The sequence below is a fragment of the Kogia breviceps genome, chromosome 5 (assembly GCF_026419965.1).
Source record: "Kogia breviceps isolate mKogBre1 chromosome 5, mKogBre1 haplotype 1, whole genome shotgun sequence".
Classification (NCBI taxonomy): Eukaryota; Metazoa; Chordata; class Mammalia; order Artiodactyla; family Physeteridae; genus Kogia; species Kogia breviceps.
The window spans coordinates 149,612,689-149,629,790 of record NC_081314.1 but is presented as its reverse complement, the minus strand read 5'-3'; the positions used below and the strand labels follow the sequence as shown (position 1 = coordinate 149,629,790).

General features: G+C 55.5%; 1 protein-coding gene across 9 annotated transcripts in view; it reads right to left on the bottom strand.

The window, feature by feature from the left end:
- Positions 1 to 2,127: 2,127 nt before the first annotated feature.
- The window catches only part of DIP2A (disco interacting protein 2 homolog A), an 86,708-nt gene continuing 71,733 nt past the window's right edge, over positions 2,128 to 17,102 (bottom strand). For 8 of the 9 annotated variants that reach the window (XM_067035319.1, XM_067035318.1, XM_059065566.2 and 5 more), the window contains 12 exons: positions 15,087 to 15,208; positions 14,869 to 14,980; positions 13,644 to 13,753; positions 13,020 to 13,150; positions 12,347 to 12,515; positions 11,943 to 12,113; positions 10,075 to 10,136; positions 9,481 to 9,538; positions 7,025 to 7,099; positions 5,502 to 5,676; positions 4,857 to 4,980; positions 2,128 to 4,065 (listed from right to left, as the gene is read on the bottom strand). In XM_067035319.1, the coding sequence (XP_066891420.1) occupies positions 3,813 to 4,065; positions 4,857 to 4,980; positions 5,502 to 5,676; positions 7,025 to 7,099; positions 9,481 to 9,538; positions 10,075 to 10,136; positions 11,943 to 12,113; positions 12,347 to 12,515; positions 13,020 to 13,150; positions 13,644 to 13,753; positions 14,869 to 14,980; positions 15,087 to 15,208 (1,562 nt within the window). In that variant the 3' untranslated portion in view covers positions 2,128 to 3,812. The remainder of the gene's footprint in view (positions 4,066 to 4,856; positions 4,981 to 5,501; positions 5,677 to 7,024; positions 7,100 to 9,480; positions 9,539 to 10,074; positions 10,137 to 11,942; positions 12,114 to 12,346; positions 12,516 to 13,019; positions 13,151 to 13,643; positions 13,754 to 14,868; positions 14,981 to 15,086; positions 15,209 to 17,102) is intronic. The other variant, XR_010840891.1, reaches the window with a different exon arrangement.

Genomic DNA, 17,102 nt, shown 5'->3' with positions numbered 1-17,102 from the left:
AAACAAAAGTAAACAAATGAGACTTAATTAGGCTTAAAAGCTTTTGCGCAGCAAAGGAAACCATAAACAGGACAAAAAAACAACCCTCAGAATGGGAGAAAATATTTGCAAATAAAAAAACAGACAAAGGATTAACCTCCAAAATACACAAACAGCTCATGGAGCTCAATATCAAAAAAACAAACAATCCAGTTAAAAAATGGGCGGAAGACCTAAATAGACATTTCACCAAAGAAGACATACAGATGGCCAAGAGGCACATGAAAAGATGCTCAACATCACTAATTATTAGAGAAACGCAAATCAAAACTACAATGAGGTATCACCTCACACCTGTCAGAATGGTCATTATCAAAGAATCTAGAAACAATAAATGCAGGAAAGGGTGTGGTGAAAAGGGAAACTTGCTGCACTGTTGGTGGGAATGTAAATTGATACGACCACTATGGAGAACAGTATGGAGGTTCCTTAAAAAACCACAAATAGAACTACCACACGACCCAGCAATCCCACTACTGGGCATATACCCTGAGAAAACCATAATTCAGAAAAGACATGTACTACAATGCTCATTGCAGCACTATTTACAATAGCCAGGACATGGAAGCAACCTAAGTGTCCATCAACAGACAAATGGATAAAGAAGATGTGGCACATATATACAATGGAATATTACTCAGCCATAAAAGAAGTGAAACTGAGTTATTTGTAGTGAGGTGGATGGACCTAGAGTCTGTCATACAGAGTGAAGTAAGTCAGAAAAACAAATACCGTATGCTAACACGTATATATGTACTAAAAAAATGGTACTGATGAACTTAGTTGCACAGCAAGAATAAAGAGGTAGACGTAGAGAATGGACTTGAGGACATGGGGTGGGAGGGCGAAGCTGGAGCGATGTGAGAGTAGCATTGATATATGTACACTACCAAATGTAAAATCGTTGGCTGGTGGGAAGCAGCTGCATAGCACAGGGAGATCAGCTCGGTGCTTTGTGATGACCTAGAAGGGTGGGATAGGGAGGGTGGGAGGGAGGCTCAGGGGGAGGGGATATGGGGACATGTGTATGCATATGGCTGATTCGCTTTGTTTGTGCAATAGACACTAACACAGTATTGTGAAGCAATTATACTCCAATAAAGATTAACCACCTTGAGTCCGGTGGTTAAGCATCCACCTTCCAATGCAGGGGATGCAGGTTCGATCCCTGGTCGGGAAACTAAGATCCCACATGCCACGGAGCAATTAAGCCTGCGCAACGGAACTACTGAGCACGCGTGCTGGGAGCCCACACCACAACTGGAGAGCCACGCGCAGCACACTGAGCCCACGTGCTCTGGAGCCTGTGCACCACAACTAGAGAGAAGCTCACGTGTCACAACTAAGACCCGACACAGCCAAATAAACTTTAAAAAAGAATTTAAAAAAAACTCCTGCCAAATAGAACGCATCAAATGAGAAATTAAAATGACCACAAACACGTGAAAACATGCTCAGCATCACTAGACATGATACTTATTTGACTATCAAATTGACAAGGACTTATTTATTTATTGCCGGTGCTCTCAGGCTGCCAGGAAAATGCTTCTCCCACGCTGCCTTGTGCGCTTCCGAGGGCAGGGGTGCCCAAAGCTTCATACCTGGCACGAACTCTACCTGTAGGAACTGAGCCCAAGGCAGGTCTTGCGTGTGAACACACACCCGCGAGGAGGTTCACGGCAGCACAGCTGAAACGATGCTGACACAGAGCAAGTGAATACAAGCTGCATTCAGTTGAGCCCCCCTCCCATATGACACAGTCATTAAAACGTGTAGAAGAATATATGTAACAGATTAAAAGTCTAATTTATTAACTACAAAAGCTGATTATAAAATTATAATGATCAATCCTAATTTTGTAAAAGTGTTTTAAAGGAAAAAATAAATCCTTGAAAGGATTTACATCAAATACTAATGCTGTCATTACCGAGAGGTAGGATTTTGGGAGATTTAAATCTTCTTCTTTATACTTTAATGTGCTTTGTAGATTTTATGCTGCTTTTATATTCAGGAAAGAAGAATGCATAATAAAATACATCGTATTGGGGGTAATTTTAAAAACCTTTTCACACATTTCAAAATGCAGAATTACGAAGTCAATAATTTTATTAACATAATGATATAAAAATTTTAGTGTGATACACAGAATTCCCAGATAGTAATTTTAAAACATTTTAATGCTTCTTAAATTCTTAATTTATAAGACACCTTGTCTTACTGCCACCGGCCTTTCAATACAAAAATTTTACGATATTTGTTTGCTATAAAACTACAACATACAAGGCTTGGTAGTTCTTCCCCTGCTGGCCATCCTGTTATAAGAAATGTCCATTAGTCAACTACTAGGACCTCTGTATGTCAAACAATAAATTACACAGATCATGTACATAATTACAAGAGGATTATTCAAATTCCAGTATGTTGCTACACACCACACTGCAGGCCAACGCCGCAGGCCAACAGCTACTGAGCGCAAGCTACTTGTAGCCAAATATGAGTCACACGTGAGAGTTGGCCCAGTTAGCCAGGTCTTTTTTTGGTGGAGAATTTAAAATGGTAGAGGATTAATAACAACTTTGTCAGGCACTGATCCAGGCTAATTCCAGAAAAACCTGGTTGTTCTGTGAAGCATGCATGATTCATAAACTTTCCCACCCTCAGTCCCCGACAAGTGGTAATATACTCTTCATTAGTGATACAAAAATACTCTGTCTTAGATTTGAGCTTCACTTCAAATTCTTAGAAGTAACTAAAGGATATCACGTTTTCTTCTTTGATTTAGACTTACTATAATATTATACCACTCAGTCTGGTCAAGTTAGAATAAAATAACTGAGCATGATTTGGCCAAATTTTACAGGCACACAACTCAAAATGCAACCGCAAGGGTCTCCTGGGCTGGGCCTCTCGGCTGCACTGGCTGTGCTCAGCAGACGTCACCGAGGACTGAAACCTCGCCCCACCGGGGCTTCCACATCTGTCGACGTGGAATGAAAATAATAATTCAGTGCACTTCTGTGCAGTGAGAAGAGCTTATACTGTGGTTATGAAAACAAGCACTTCAGCTGAATAGCAAGAAGTCAGAAACTTAGAAAAGTGGTTTAAAAACTCAATGCTGGTTTATCTTTCCGAAACGGAGCACCTCACCTGATGGCCCCAGATGGCCCCTGTCGAGCACGAGTGACCACACAGGCAGACAGCCGTGCACACCTGTTTCAAGAGAGGAAGCGTGTGCGTCCAGGGCCTGGTCCGGGGCCCAAAGGTGGGCAGGGCGACCAGGCTCACCCCTGTCCACCAGCCTTTCTGGGCTCTGTGCTTTCCTGTGAATCAGAATCGAAGCAGCTGTACTTGGGCCTCAAATTCCTCCTAGCATAAACTCTATATATGAACTCATCATTTGAAGTGGGAAAAAACATTTGAATTTTTTAAACTGAGAACTGTATTTTGCCTAAAATTTTGCCTTAAAAAGTGCAAACTCACACCTGCAGCTCCCGCAGCGCCCACACCAGGCTTCCTTCCCAGTCGCCCCATCTGTTAAAATACTGACATTCATGTTTCTGTAAATGTCCTTGACAATTAAAAGATTTCTTTGAATAACTCAGGAAGTGGCTTTTAAAATGAGATGGACCTGTAAGAGTGTAGGAGGCGGGGCACCGTGCTCCCAGAGCCTGGGGTCTTCTCCCTGGGGGCTGCAGACGCTGCCATGCTTTCACACGTCCCAGCACCTCCGATGCGTCCCGAGGCCCCTCTCAGGGCCAGGCTGTGAGCTGCGCTCACATGTTGTAGGCGACGTAGATGGGGTCCAGCTGGTCGGCCAGGAAGCCGTCGCGCAGGTGCGTGCGCTGCTTCTCCCCGCGGGAGTTGATGGGGATGACGCCCGGGTCCACGATGACCACCACGCCCACCACCAGGTGATGCTCCTCCAGCACCACGTTCGTCACCAGGGCCACCAGGTCCAGTGCATCCTGCTCCAGTCCATCCAGCTCCACCACCACCACCAGCAGGTTGGTCCAGGTGAACACGGCACTGCAGAGAGAAGGCGGACGGTGTCACACGGGGTCGGGCACAGGCTCTGGGGGCTGGGAAAGGGCGTCAGAAAGAGACCAGTGAAAAAAACCAAAGTAGGTTCACTGACGTCACCCTCCTGCTCAAGGTCAGTTACAACTCAAAGATTAAGTGTGTTTTACAGGAATATCTATTCTAATTATAGTTCTCACTAATGGGCTTCCCTGGTGGCGCAGTGGTTGAGTCCGCCTGCCGATGCAGGGGACACGGGTTCGTGCCCCGGTCCGGGAGGATCCCACATGCCGCGGAGCGGCTGGGCCCGTGAGCTGTGGCCGCTGGGCCTGCGCGTCCGGAGCCTGTGCTCCGCAACGGGAGAGGCCACAACAGTGAGAGGCCTGCGTACCGCAAAAAATAAAATAAAATAAAAATTAAAATTAAATTAAATTCTCACTAAGAATCAAGAATATGTGATGTCGAAAGCTGTACCTTTCCCAAGGCAAGCTCCCTACACAAAGTGAAGAAATCCTGAGTCTCGACCATTTAAATTAGGAAATTCATGTTAAAAGCAGAAGCATTTCAGGATAACTGTGGAGCTCTCACGTTTTGCCTGTGCATTTGTGGACAGACTCTTAGCCTAAGACTGATTAGGAAGAGGAAAAACCAAGCAAACCCAAACAAGAGGTCTCTGGCCTGTGATTCCAAGAGCGTGTCTGGAATCTGCTCCCGGAGAGGCAGGTGGCTGCCTCACCCGCACGGCCGCAGTGCCTGCCCTGGCCCCGGAGAGCTGAGTGACGGACGCCCCAGGCCCTCACCACTCGGCGATGCTCCTGTGTGCTCGGATCACTGACGTCTCGATGTCGACGGGGTGATAGCGCATGCCCCTCAGCTCCAGTGTCTCGTCCAGAGACCCCACCACGTACAGCGCGTCGTGTCGCTCTGTGGACAGCACAGTTTGCCCACCTCAGCATGGCATGCGGTGCCAATGGCTGGCGACTCAAACATTGCCTAACAACAGCCTCCTGCCACGCTCGGCCCCATGAGATTCAGAGAAGTTACGCCCACGTCTGAATATGTATTTCACAACTTTTACTATCTCTGAAAACGAAGCAGCAGCTACAGGGTCTCCCAAAAGTTCTGACGGCATCTGGACAGCGTGCTGTGGCTAAGGGACTTTGAAAGCTTGGGGGGCCGTGTGGGGAGGGCCCAACAGATGGTTTAAGACGCGCCCACAGCTAAGCCTGGGGGGGCCCAAAGCCTCTGCCAGCAACCCTGCATCCTCCTCAGAGGCTGGGGTCTAAGACCAGTGAAGGAAAAAGAGTAATTTTCAGAGAAAACCGTGTTAGGGCACCTAGAGACACGAGCTCCTAGCGAGGGGCGAGGTGAGTCAGCGGGGGCCCCCAAGATGCCACCCGCATGGGGCTCAGGTGCCGGTGTAGGGCTGCACAGGGACCCCTCACCTCCGCTGGCATCGGTGAGCTCTGTCCTTCGGAGGAAGCCCAGGAAGCCAGTCCTTGCCCAAACGGTCTGGGTGTCTCCGAAACTCAGCCGGGCACTGAAGTGGTCGGCGTGGAGCCCCTCCTCCCCGTAGACCGTGTAGTACCCAGTGGCGCTGTGCGGGCTACTCACCCAGACCTGGGGGCCCAGGGGACGAGGGGGTCAGTCGCCACGGTGCCAGGCTGTCTGTGCCGATTCACGGCAGCAATGCCACAGCACAAGGGGACAGAGGCAGGGGTGGGGACGGGGCGCTCGAACTAAGTTACAACAGGCACAGAAAGCAGGCAAGAGACTGTCCTCCTTCAAACGAACCGTTCCCCTCCTTGGACCCCGGAGAGATGCCTGTGGGACAGCAATGTACACAGCTGACGGTAAGAAAGAACCGGGAGCAACCTGCATGTGCACATGCCCACAGGGCCAGCGAGAGAGTTGGGGTGGGGTGCAGACCCGCCCACACGTGGGCTAACAGTGCCCAGAGGGTCATGGGCCCCCAGGGCACCCTTCTAAAGCCAGGGCCCTCCAGGACCCACAGGCGGCTCCTGATTGACTACCAGGCTCCAGGTATACCTAAAAGCAGGGTCCAAAAGAGGAGGCAGTGCGGTCACATGGGTCCCGGCCTGGGGCAGACCTGCCAGGACTGTCCTGGGACCCACTGCTGCCCTAACAGGCCTGGGCCCAGCTGGCCAGGAAGTGGGTGGGGTGGTGGGGAAGGCCCCAGGCAGAGCACATCCAGCCTGGGAGTGGGACACCTTTCCTGGCCGATGTGGCATGAGCCCCGGGCCCACCCGGGCCCTCGTCCCAGCTGGTCAGGGACCAGGCAATGTGTGTGGACACCCCTGGCGCTGCCCTCAGCAGTGCAGGATGCTGGCCCCCAGGCCAGGAACTGGGGAGCCGAGGCCGTTCCCGCCGTAACAGGCCAGCCTGCGCACCCAGGGTCCACCTGCCATCCTGGCCACCAGGTACTGGGTCCCACCTGTCCCGTTACTCTAGACCAGGTGCTATATGCAGGCATAGCAAAGACCCCAGCACAGCCTGTGTCCTGGGGCAGTGAGGACCCCCCTGCCCCGTGTCCCCAGGATGGAGAAGACCATCCCTCTTAGCTATGGGGTCTGCCCCGTGCTGTCCCTCACTGGGGGCTGCATGAACTTCTCTTCAAGGGACAGCTGTTTCCTCCACAGCTGCTGATTCCTGCGAGGCTCCTTAGGCCACCCAGTGTCTGCAACTCAAGGTTTCCCTCTGCTAGCGGGGTGACAGGGTGGGGGGCTTCATCCCAAGGGCAGGACCCTGAAATCCTACCCAGGGACTGGGTCCAGGAGCACAAACACTGTGGGAAGGCAGACAGCTTCTGGCAGATTCTGCACAGCACGTGAGACCCCACGGCACGTGCAACCCCGGAAGTTCAGAATTCCCGAGTCTGGGGCAGAGAGAGGAGGAGGATGGAGGGTAAGGCGCAGCTCCTGGGGCGCCTGGGGCTCCGCAGCCTCACCTCCCCCAGGTGCGAGTCTCCAAGGGGCCCTCTGGTCTCGGTGTGGGCAATGATGACCTTCACTCCAGGGAGGATCTGGAAGGAAAACCGTGCTCCGGGTCAGAGGCAGCACGGCCCTCCTGATGCAAGTGCGTCAAAACAACGTCCTTCGAAGCTGATCCAAAGGACGTGACATGTACAGGGGGGTGATCAGGTTCAGAAGCCAACCTAAATCTGACTTTGAATTTTAACAGAAGAGATTTTAATAGAGAAAAATAAATTCTGAATCTTAGCAAAATCACCCAGTTCCGGAGAATGGACCCTATTTTGGACGGCAAGAGGGGTCGAGGGAGTCTTTCCCTGAGGCCCTTTGTGAGAGCTCACGAGTGCCGGGGGTCCACATGCCTCCGCTGCATTCCCCCCCAACCCCGGCCCCCCTGAGCCCCCGGCTCTGGATAGAAACCTGGCCCCCAAGAGGCCTTCCTGCCCCCAGACTCAGAGTGGGGCAGCTGCTGAGCACAGGCTCCGTGCCCACCAGGAGCCGTGAAGAAGACTCCAGGGGAGTGTGCCTCGGGTCCAGGACCCCCGCCGGGCCTGCGGGGCCTCACTGGGCTCAAGTCAGACCACCTGGCTGCTCCTGGACACCTGTTCTGTGTCCTCAGTTTCCCCAGGTATAAAACGGGAGGTGACAGTGGAGACCTCCAGGCAGTGGAGGAAGGGATGAGGGGTCACAGGAGGTCGCCATGGCCAGCGTCAGACCTCCCTCTCTCCTTGTGCTGTCCCCACAGCCCTGGTGGGACTGTTCTGTTTCCCCAGATGCTGCTTAGCCTCCGACCTCTCTTTGTGGCCCACCCAAACCCTGAAGCCAGAGCTCTTTCCAGGACCCAGGTCTGCCTGTGCCAATTTATTGTATGGGGGGAAAGTCCATCAAAAATGGATGCAGAGCCATATGTGATAGGAAACAAGAAGGCACCAAAAAGAATTAAGAATTGCATTTGCAGAAAGGACAATGCGGACTGCACACGGGACGTTCCTGTGTGCGTGGGGAAGGACAGGAAGGGAGCCCTGGCCTGTGTCCACACTCCCCTCCTCCAGGGTCTGTGCCTTCGTTCCCAGGCCCCACACCCACCTGACCACGAGAGCGCCCTCCTCTCCTCCTCCCCTCCCCCCAGTGCAGCTCCCCCATGCAGGCCTCCCCGTGGCCCCAGGACCTTTGCACCAGCTGAGCTTTCTCCCCAGGTCTCTGCTCCTCCTCTGGGGAGGCCCCTGCTGGTGCACAGCCCCCGCTTGCTCCTCCCCCACATTCACCAGGGCTCGTCCTGCGCTGCCCACGGGCACCTCCCCGTCTCCCTGGAGGCAGCTGTGGCATGTGCCCGGCGAGTGCAAGCAGAGCAGGGGCTGTGCTGAGCTCTTCTGGTTGTGCAGCTGCAGAGGGAGGCCCGAGGCCAAGGGCTGGGTGCAGGCCTCCCCCCGCACCATCACACTGTCTGATAGTTCCTGGGGGTCTTCTTCCTTCCTCTGAACCTCCCCTGCTTCTGAGAACACCTGTCCTCCTGGCTCTATGTCTGCTGACCCCTCATGGTGGCTCAAAGTTTTTTCCTGGGTGCCCTCAGGTGGTCTCACAGCCCCACCACCTGAGCCCACTCTGGGCTCCTGAGATTGTACCAGGCCTGGACTGCTTTAATGGTAAACTGCCACCGTGGTGGGGATCACTTCCTGGCTGTCACCTGAGCCAGGGGCTGAGTTCCTCCAGGCCCCAGTGCGCTGCTCCAGGGCCGCCATGAAGGCAACACGCGCCCTGTGGCCTCAAGACCCAGCAGTGCAGTTCCTTCTAGGTCTCTTCCCTTTTTGGAACTGGAGCTCAGATGTAGATATAAAGACTTAGCAAGTGTGTGTGTGTGTGTGTGTGTGTGTGTGTGTGTGTGTGTGTGGTGTGTGTGTGTGCGGTGTGTGTGGTGTGGTGTGGTGTGTGTGTGGTGTGCGTGTGTGTGGTGTGGTGTGTGTGGTGTGTGTGTGGTGTGCGTGTGTGTGGTGTGGTGTGTGTGGTGTGTGTGTGGTGTGGTGTGTGTGTGGTGTGTGTGTGGTGTGGTGTGTGTGGTGTGTGTGTGGTGTGTGTGTGGTGTGTGTGTGTGGTGTGTGGTGTGGTGTGTGTGTGGTGTGCATGTGTGTGTGTGGTGTGCGTGTGTGTGTGTGGTGTGTGTGTGTGGTGTGGTGTGGTGTGTGGTGTGTGTGGAGTGTGTGTGTGTGTGGTGTGTGTGTGGTGTGGTGTGTGTGTGGTGTGCGTGTGTGTGTGGGGTGGTGTGTGTGTGTGTGTGTGTGTGTGTGTGTGTGGTGTGTGTGTGGTGTGTGTGTGTGTGTTTCTGCAGCGAGGAGAGGCCTCTACGTCAGCCCAGCCCAGCCCGACCACAGGGGTCTGTACTCATTGCGAGCACCCCCCAGGGACGATGTAAGGGTGGAGGCCCAGGCCCCTGCACTACCTTTCCAGACTCTGTCAATGGCAGACTGTGCGGAGAACCCCGTTCCACCAAACGTACCCTAAAAATTAACAAGGGAAAAATTTCAGAATAAAATCTACTACACAGACGACAATCTCTAAAAAGGCAACTCACAAGGTAGTCAGAAACTGATTATCCCTGCGACAGCCAGTCCGTTGACAACAGCCAAGCCTAATTTAGCCTTTTGATTGGGACCTTGCCGTGACCGCGGAGCAGTGACTTCGGGTGCGTGGCTCACCAAGCTCACCTGCTCCGGGCAGGAGCTGGCTCTATGTCCTCGGGGGGCCCCTGGCCAGCTGGCCTCGCCCCCCAGGAAGCTCCACCATGGTTTACCTCAAGCTGCATTTGAGGATCCAGAACTGGGATCCGGCTCCAAAGCTGGGAGGGACCCCGACCCGCAGGTACACACCGTGGCCCCCGGGACATGTCTGCTGACGTGACGCCTCTGTCCTGCCCAACGATGGGCTTGTTTTCCACCCCATAAAAAGCCACGTGTCAAATGCGCGGTCACTTCCTGGTTGTGGGAATGACTGATCAAGGGAGGCCCAGGCTGCCTGGGGGCCGGGGTGCCGTTACCTGTCATGGCGCAGCGCCCTCATGTCCACGTAGACGGTCGTGGGGTCCGGGCCGGCCGTGCCCTGCAAGGGAAGTAGCACAGGTACGTCCACTCGTGCCTCACGCCATGGTTTCCAGGGGTATCGCCTCCGGCCCTGGGGGTGGGGTGGGGCCAGGAGGGCAGCTGTGCTGCTCCCAGCAAGGGTCTGCCTTCCTGCAAACGTCTACAAGGCTTGGTACCATCGAGGGAAACCTCCAGTTACACTGCAGGAAGATGTCAAGTCAAACAATTTCACATTTCAGTCCTGACAGCTCTATTCCCGCTGGTCTCTAAGAAAACACTGCTATGGGTGTTTTGGGGCATTTCCACCGAGCCATGCTTGCTCCGACCTAATTCTCCTGAGGCCTGAGCACAGCGAGGCCCCACCAGGGATTTGCCAGAATGACGTCCTCACTCTCTCTCCTCTCATCTGACAGCTGACGTTGGCCCTGATTACAGGACAGCACGTTCCTTTTCATTAGATAAAGAACATCAAATTACACGGACACTCCGCCCCAGCATCATTCTCTGAAGATCCCAAAGCAACCTATGTCTCCCCTGGAATGAAAACGGAAATTTTCTCACTGACACTAAACACAGCCCTTCCTCCAGAGGCAATTTATCAAAGCGAAGGTTAAATGCTTCTGAAAATACTTTCTGTCTTAAATTCAGTTACAAAGGAGCTTTTGTAATACGTCAAATAGCGCCCGCTGCGGGAGGAAGAAACACGTATTTGTGTGGGCTTCCCGAGGCCACATGAGCTCACGGAAGCACAGAGGCATTCGAGCGCGAGGTCAAGGCCATGCCTGCTCAGCCGGCTTTCCCAGCTGGTTGGGCCGGCAGAGACAAAGGAGGCCAGCAGAGAGAGACAGGGAGGAGAAGCCACAGGAAGCACAGCTGAGAGAGCAAAGTGTGACACTGCATCTCAGAGTGCAAACCAAGAACGTCCCAGCAAGACTTCGGCCGCCCACGTGCTGATAAGCAACACAGATGCCATCGCGTTTCCAGGAAGGAGGGCCCGGGCTGCCAGATGCTGAGCGGACAGGGGGGCTGTGCTGACAGCCACCAACCCTGCCAGCAGCCGAGGTGCAGTCGCACCGTCTACAACGGGAGGACCTCACGAGGGACCACCCCACTCCTGCCACTCGGCAAGGGCCCGAGCGAGGCCTGGGCGTCTCCCTGAGGGAGATGGTCGGCCGTCTCCATTGTGGAGAGGCCGTCGCAGGGACATCAGGACAACAGGACGCCGGCCTCTGCGGTCGAGACCCTCCCTGTGTCCGGCAGGCACCGGCCAGTACGGGCTCGGGGATGAGGAACTGTGGTTCCCCTGAGGCCTTTCCTCCCAACAACTCCTGAACGTGGGTGTGTGAGGCATGCAACGTGGTTTAGAAAGAAGTGGGATTGAGGTACTGGTAGGAAATCTGGAAAACAGCCAGTCACCTGAATTCAGACGTGGTAAACAGCACTGCACTATAGTTAGCTGTTCTGAAACTTTGTTTCCTTTTAGTAAGTAAAATATCTTAATGTTCCAAAAATGAATTCCGGGCAATACAAATGATCACACTCGTTAATGTTTCCATTTAAAATTGCTAGATGTCTTAAAACAACAGTTAGCTTCTGCTTGCTGTAGACTATTCACTGCACACCACATCCAACTGAGAAATTCTTCCAGATAACAGTCACTGGCCAAAAACATTTTGATTTTAAAGTAAAATGCTCTGCTCTCAAAGCTAACGTGCTATTTGGAAAACGCAACATCAAAGGCTGGGCGGAGCAGAAAGGACCCAAGGGCGATGGAGGAGCACACAGCGCGTGCACATGGCACCCAGCCGGGAGCCCTGCCGCCTACCTGGAGGCAGATGGCCACGTTGACCCTGCAGCCAAATGTGGTGCTCACGGCGCGCGCGGGCAAACCCAGGTCCCTGAACAGCTTGGAGAAGGACTGTGTGAGCGCGATCCTGGGCCGCTCCTCGGCCACCACCATGCAGGTGCGCACGCACGACAGGTTCACGCCCTTCATCTGTGGGAGGAGTGGGCGCACACAGCCAGGTCTGAGAGTAAAGGCCAAGCCGCTCGAGCCCCGCCTCCTCGGTTCCATCTCCCCGCTCCGCCCTCTCGGCTCCGCCCTCTCGGCTCCGTGGAGACCCTGCGGTGCGCCCCACTCCTCCTCCCGGGAGGTGCACCGCAGGTGTGCGGGGTGGGGGGGCGCCTGGGAGGGTTTCCAGTCGCTGGGAGAGGCCGGGCAGCACGCACCCTGAGCGCCGCGGTCTGCGTGCCCAGGCCCCGGGCGCACGTCTCCATCACCGAGTAAGAACAGAAGGTGGCGCGGGCCCTGTACTGGCTGACGGCCCACAGCCACAGGGACACGTTGCTCTCCAGCTCCGGTGGGGGCACCAGCACCGACTGGTGTCCCGAGTACACGCTGCGACGGCGACAGGGGCGGGTCAGCGCGCGTGCAGGCGCCGCGCCCCTCAAGGACATTGCCCTTCCCAGCAGAGCCCGCCCGTTCTGCTCTGGCCGGGTGGGGCTTTCAGTAGAAAACTTGGGGGCGCAGGTCCCACCACCAGCACTCAAGGATCCAGGGTCGCTGTCAGGGACGGGCCAGCCAGCAGGGACAGGGTTCTGCTTACAAAGATGGGCTCCTACTTCCCTGTTCTGGATGGAATTAGTAGTAGCGGAGAGTGTGCACTTAATAAAAAGGCATTTTTACTCTTTTACTCAATTTCAGACCCGAACTCCAACCCACCAAACACCCACACAAACCAACCCACTCACACGTGTATCCTCTGCTTGGTGGGCGTCAAAAATGTACCTTAGAAAGTGGGCGTCTAAAGAAGCAATTCAGCCGGGGGTGGGGTAAGGAGTGGGGGGATTCTACCCGCACACTCACCCTCCACTCACCCGCACATTCTACCTGCACACTCACCTGCACAGACACCACAGGGCAAAGCCGAGGCCACAGTAGGGGTCGAGGCAGATGGCAATCTGCCTGGAGGGGTACAGCTCACACTGCAGCTTGATGGAGCGGCACAGAGCGCTGGTGGCCGCGTGCGACATCTTAAGGAGTGAAAGAAAAGCTCTGCTCAGTGATATGAGGGAGGAGGGAGGACTGACGGCAGTGCCTGCTGCCCACAGCAGCCGGACACCTTCACTTCCTGAAAGAGGGGCTGGCCCCAATCCCACGTACACCGATCAGTACCCAGGAATGGCACACTAGGAATCTTCTAGGCGAGAGTTCAGGGTAATAAAGAATTTTAGTGGAGCGTTTGGTGCCTGCTAATGTGACAGACTCATCCAAGCCACCTGGTCCTCGAGGCCAGATAGTCATGAGTCAGAAAATTTAGACATTACCATAAAACATTAAAATACGCATTACTCTCAGGCTAACCTAATTTCGGGGTTTACCGGTATTTAACACAAACTCCAAGGAGCAAAACTGCTGCTTTAAGCTCTGGGAGGAGGAAGGGCCTGCAGCCAACACCCTTCTGCCCTTTGCCCACCCATTGTGTCAGGGGCCAGAGCGGAGGGGAGTTCCAGCCAGAGGACCCACCTTCACACCCGCCAGGATCCCCGTGGTCGACACGCTGAAGTCCAAGTATGCGAGCACGTCTGGGGACGGGGGCCTGAAGATGCTGGCCACCTTCTTCTTGGGTATGTCATCTGTGGGTCAGGAGACACGGCTGGCGTGGATGCGGAGAGAAGAGACAGGACGCACCTGGGGAGCCGGGGAGCTCGGAGCAGAAGCCAGGCTGTGGGAGGGCAGGCCGCCTGTGCACGCAGGGAAGGTCGCGTGGGACGGACCCTCGCCGACCACACCGAGCATGTGGTGATGGGGCGGGGGACGAGGTGGACACGGAGGGCTGGAGATGGGCCGAGAGCGCCCCACAGGAAAGCTCAGAGGAGCAGGGACTGGGCCAGGGTCCCAGAGCCTGTGATGGAGCCAGGATTACCAACATCTCTGTGCACAGTGAGTGCTAAGGATGGGCCCCCAGGGCTCTGGGTGCTTCACTGCGTTCCTTCAGGACCACGGGTGGGCACAGCACTGACCGTGCACGGTGGGCGCAGGTGAGGCGAGGGCAGGGAGCGGGCGAGGTGATGGGACTCCCTGGGCGCCCCGTGCCTGTTGCTGGTATCAGGCAGGTGGCCACCAACATGGTCCCTGACTTCCTCTCGTGGGCAGTGCCCTGGTGGTCAAGGACAGGCACCTATGCCCACCAGGTGCGACAGGGAAGGAGGGACCCCTCCCCTGCTTGCCGGCTAGCACCCACGTGGCCGTGCGCCTCGAGTCACCGATGGAGCCTGCAGGGTGCTGCTGGTTTGGGGTGTCTTGATGGCTGACCCAACAGGCCAAGGCAGAGGGGCCCACCAGCATTTCCTGGGGTGTGGGAGCGCACACCCATGATGGGGGCCCAGGACGAATGTGTGTGCTGTGGGCGCCGTCTATGTCCCTGCAACTGCCAACCGCCGCGTGGGCAAGAAAGGCAGCAAGAGGAGCTCGTCACAGGCGCCAGGCCTTGGAAGGACCTCCGCTCCCCACCGGCCGCCCGCCCTCCACTCTGCGCCAGCTCTAGGCTCGAGCTGGTGGGCACAGGCCGTCAGGCACCCAGCCGGCGAGCCTCCTGGTAGTAGCCTCTCACCATTTACTGAAGCTGCCTAGCTGCTCTTAGCCAACCTTTGTGTTTACGTGGCGACAACGCAATCCCTACAACAAAGGAAGGAAAGGGGGCTGATCCTGGCGGGGCCAGCGAGCACGCCAACACAGCGAGGACGCGCACCTGTATCCAGAATGGTTGGCCAGGTCCTGACGTCCACGGCGGCCAGTGCTTCTTTGGACTTGAGCAGCCGCGTGATGGCCTGCGTCGTGAGTACGCACGCAGACTTGCTGACCTGCAGGGCACAGGGGTTGAAGGCACAAGTGAGACTCGGCGCCTGGCAGCAAACCGCACACGGGCCCACGGTCAGGTCCACCCTGCCAGCCGTGGTGCCTGCCTACCTCCACAATCATCTTGACGGTGGGAAGTGTGGTGGTGAGGTTCTGGGGGTGCGGGGGCCGCACAGTGACGGGCACACAGCCGCAGTACAGGCAGCCGTAGAAGGCGGCAATGAGGTCCACCCCTGGGGAGACATATGGTCAGAGGGCGTCAGCGGGTCAAAGGTGGCTCCCCATGTCCAGTGCCAGGGATCCACGAGGAAGACCAGGGGCCTCATCTGCTGTGCTTGAATAAAACCACCCTCCTCCACGCTAACAGGGTGTGCACCGAACAGCGCTGTTACGGAGGGACAGAGAGCTACCCCGCTGCAGGTCGCCCCCCATCCAGACACGGGGAGGCCAGGAGGTGGGGGGGCACAGTCATGGCCCAGAGGAGGCCATGGAGGGCGGGGGTCCCGTGCTCCTCGTGTTGGGCAGCGTGCCCTGCCACCCGCCACCTGTGCGTCGGGATGAACTGCGGGCGGGTGGGCGAGCTGCCCAGCCCGGAAGCCCCGCACCTCTTGCGTGCATCTGCACCCTGACATGGGGGGCCTGGCCGCTTCTCCAGGGAGGCCCACACCTCTGGGGATGGGCCAGGATGTCCCCGCCCCACTCTCAACCCCACGCCCAAACCTGGGACCACTTGCTGCTCCTTCAACTCTTTCGTGTGTCTCAAGTTCTCCATCATTAAAACCGGGGGGAACTGTACCACACTTAAAACTTACCTTCCCCTCTTGAACTCAGTCCGACTTGAGAACACCTGAGTCCCACACCCTGGAGACTCCTCCAGATGCTCTTCTCAAATCACACAAGGCCCTGCCTGACAACATCTGGCTACAGGACACCAGTCTCAGGCTGTTTTGATTCCGGGGTCAAAATAAATACTCAACGTTTAACCCAGCTCATGGGTTTCACCAGATTACAAATTCGCGATGCTCCATCAGGGCCAGGGGTGCTCAGCACGGTCATCTTTATGGGCCTGAGCTCAGCCACCAGGGACCACCCATGTGCCCTGTGCTTGTGGGCAGCTCAGGAGGCAGAGCCAGCAGGCAGGCTGACACGTGTGAGCATCCTCACACCCAGCAGGGCGACTCTGCCCAACGCGCCACGTCAGGAAATGCCGCGCGTGCGCGCACACACACTGGTGTGCATCTGCAGAACACCTGCACCCATTCCCAGCCTTCAAGCAGGGTGGGATCTGCCCTCCAGCTATTAATTATACTCTCCACCTGCTGGTAAGGTTGTAAATTCAGAACTTCACCAAGCGTTTTCCTTTATTCACTAAAAATTTTTTATAAACAGTGTCAAACATGCCCCAAAGAGAGAGGAGGCGTCGGGCCTCCTTCCGCCTTTTCTCCTGTTCTCCTGTTACTTCAGCACCCCTCACCCCCAGTACGTCCTCACGCTGCACGCCTGCAGCTGCAGCCCTGAGCCCCAGCACGGCTGTGGTCCTCCCAGGCTCTCCGCCGGGTGTGGACGGTGATGGCTGGGGCTCCCGAGCGGCTGCGTCCCTGCCTCATCTCGGCCGGGGTGATGTCGGCCTCACGCTGAGCCCAGGGAGATGAGAAGAGTGGGAGCTACAATCAGTCCTGGAGAAAAATGACCACACATGCCCAGGACCGGAAAGCACAGCATAATTGTAATGCCAGTGGGAGTTCTGGAGTGTCCAAGCCACCACACATCCGTGTCCAGAAACAGGCCGGGCCGCCAGCTCGCCCTGGCTGCCGGGCAGCGAGCCCTCCATGACAGCCCCCTGCGAAGAGGCCCCCAGATCCCACAAGCAGAGAGCAAGTGTCCAGTACAAGTCGTGTCCTGCCAGACACACTGAAAAGAGACGGTACCCAAAACCTGAGTCAGGAGTTCCAGAGCATGAAAAAGAGGGAGAAAAGGCAGTAACGAAAAAGAACATTTTCCTGAGATGAAGATTAAGTGGGCAAGAAAGTGAGAGAGGACCTAGACCCCGGTGTTTCCCAGTAAAATTCCTGAACTAGAACCAACAAGCTTCCAGGCAAAACACCAACAAACTTGGAAAAAGAGGGG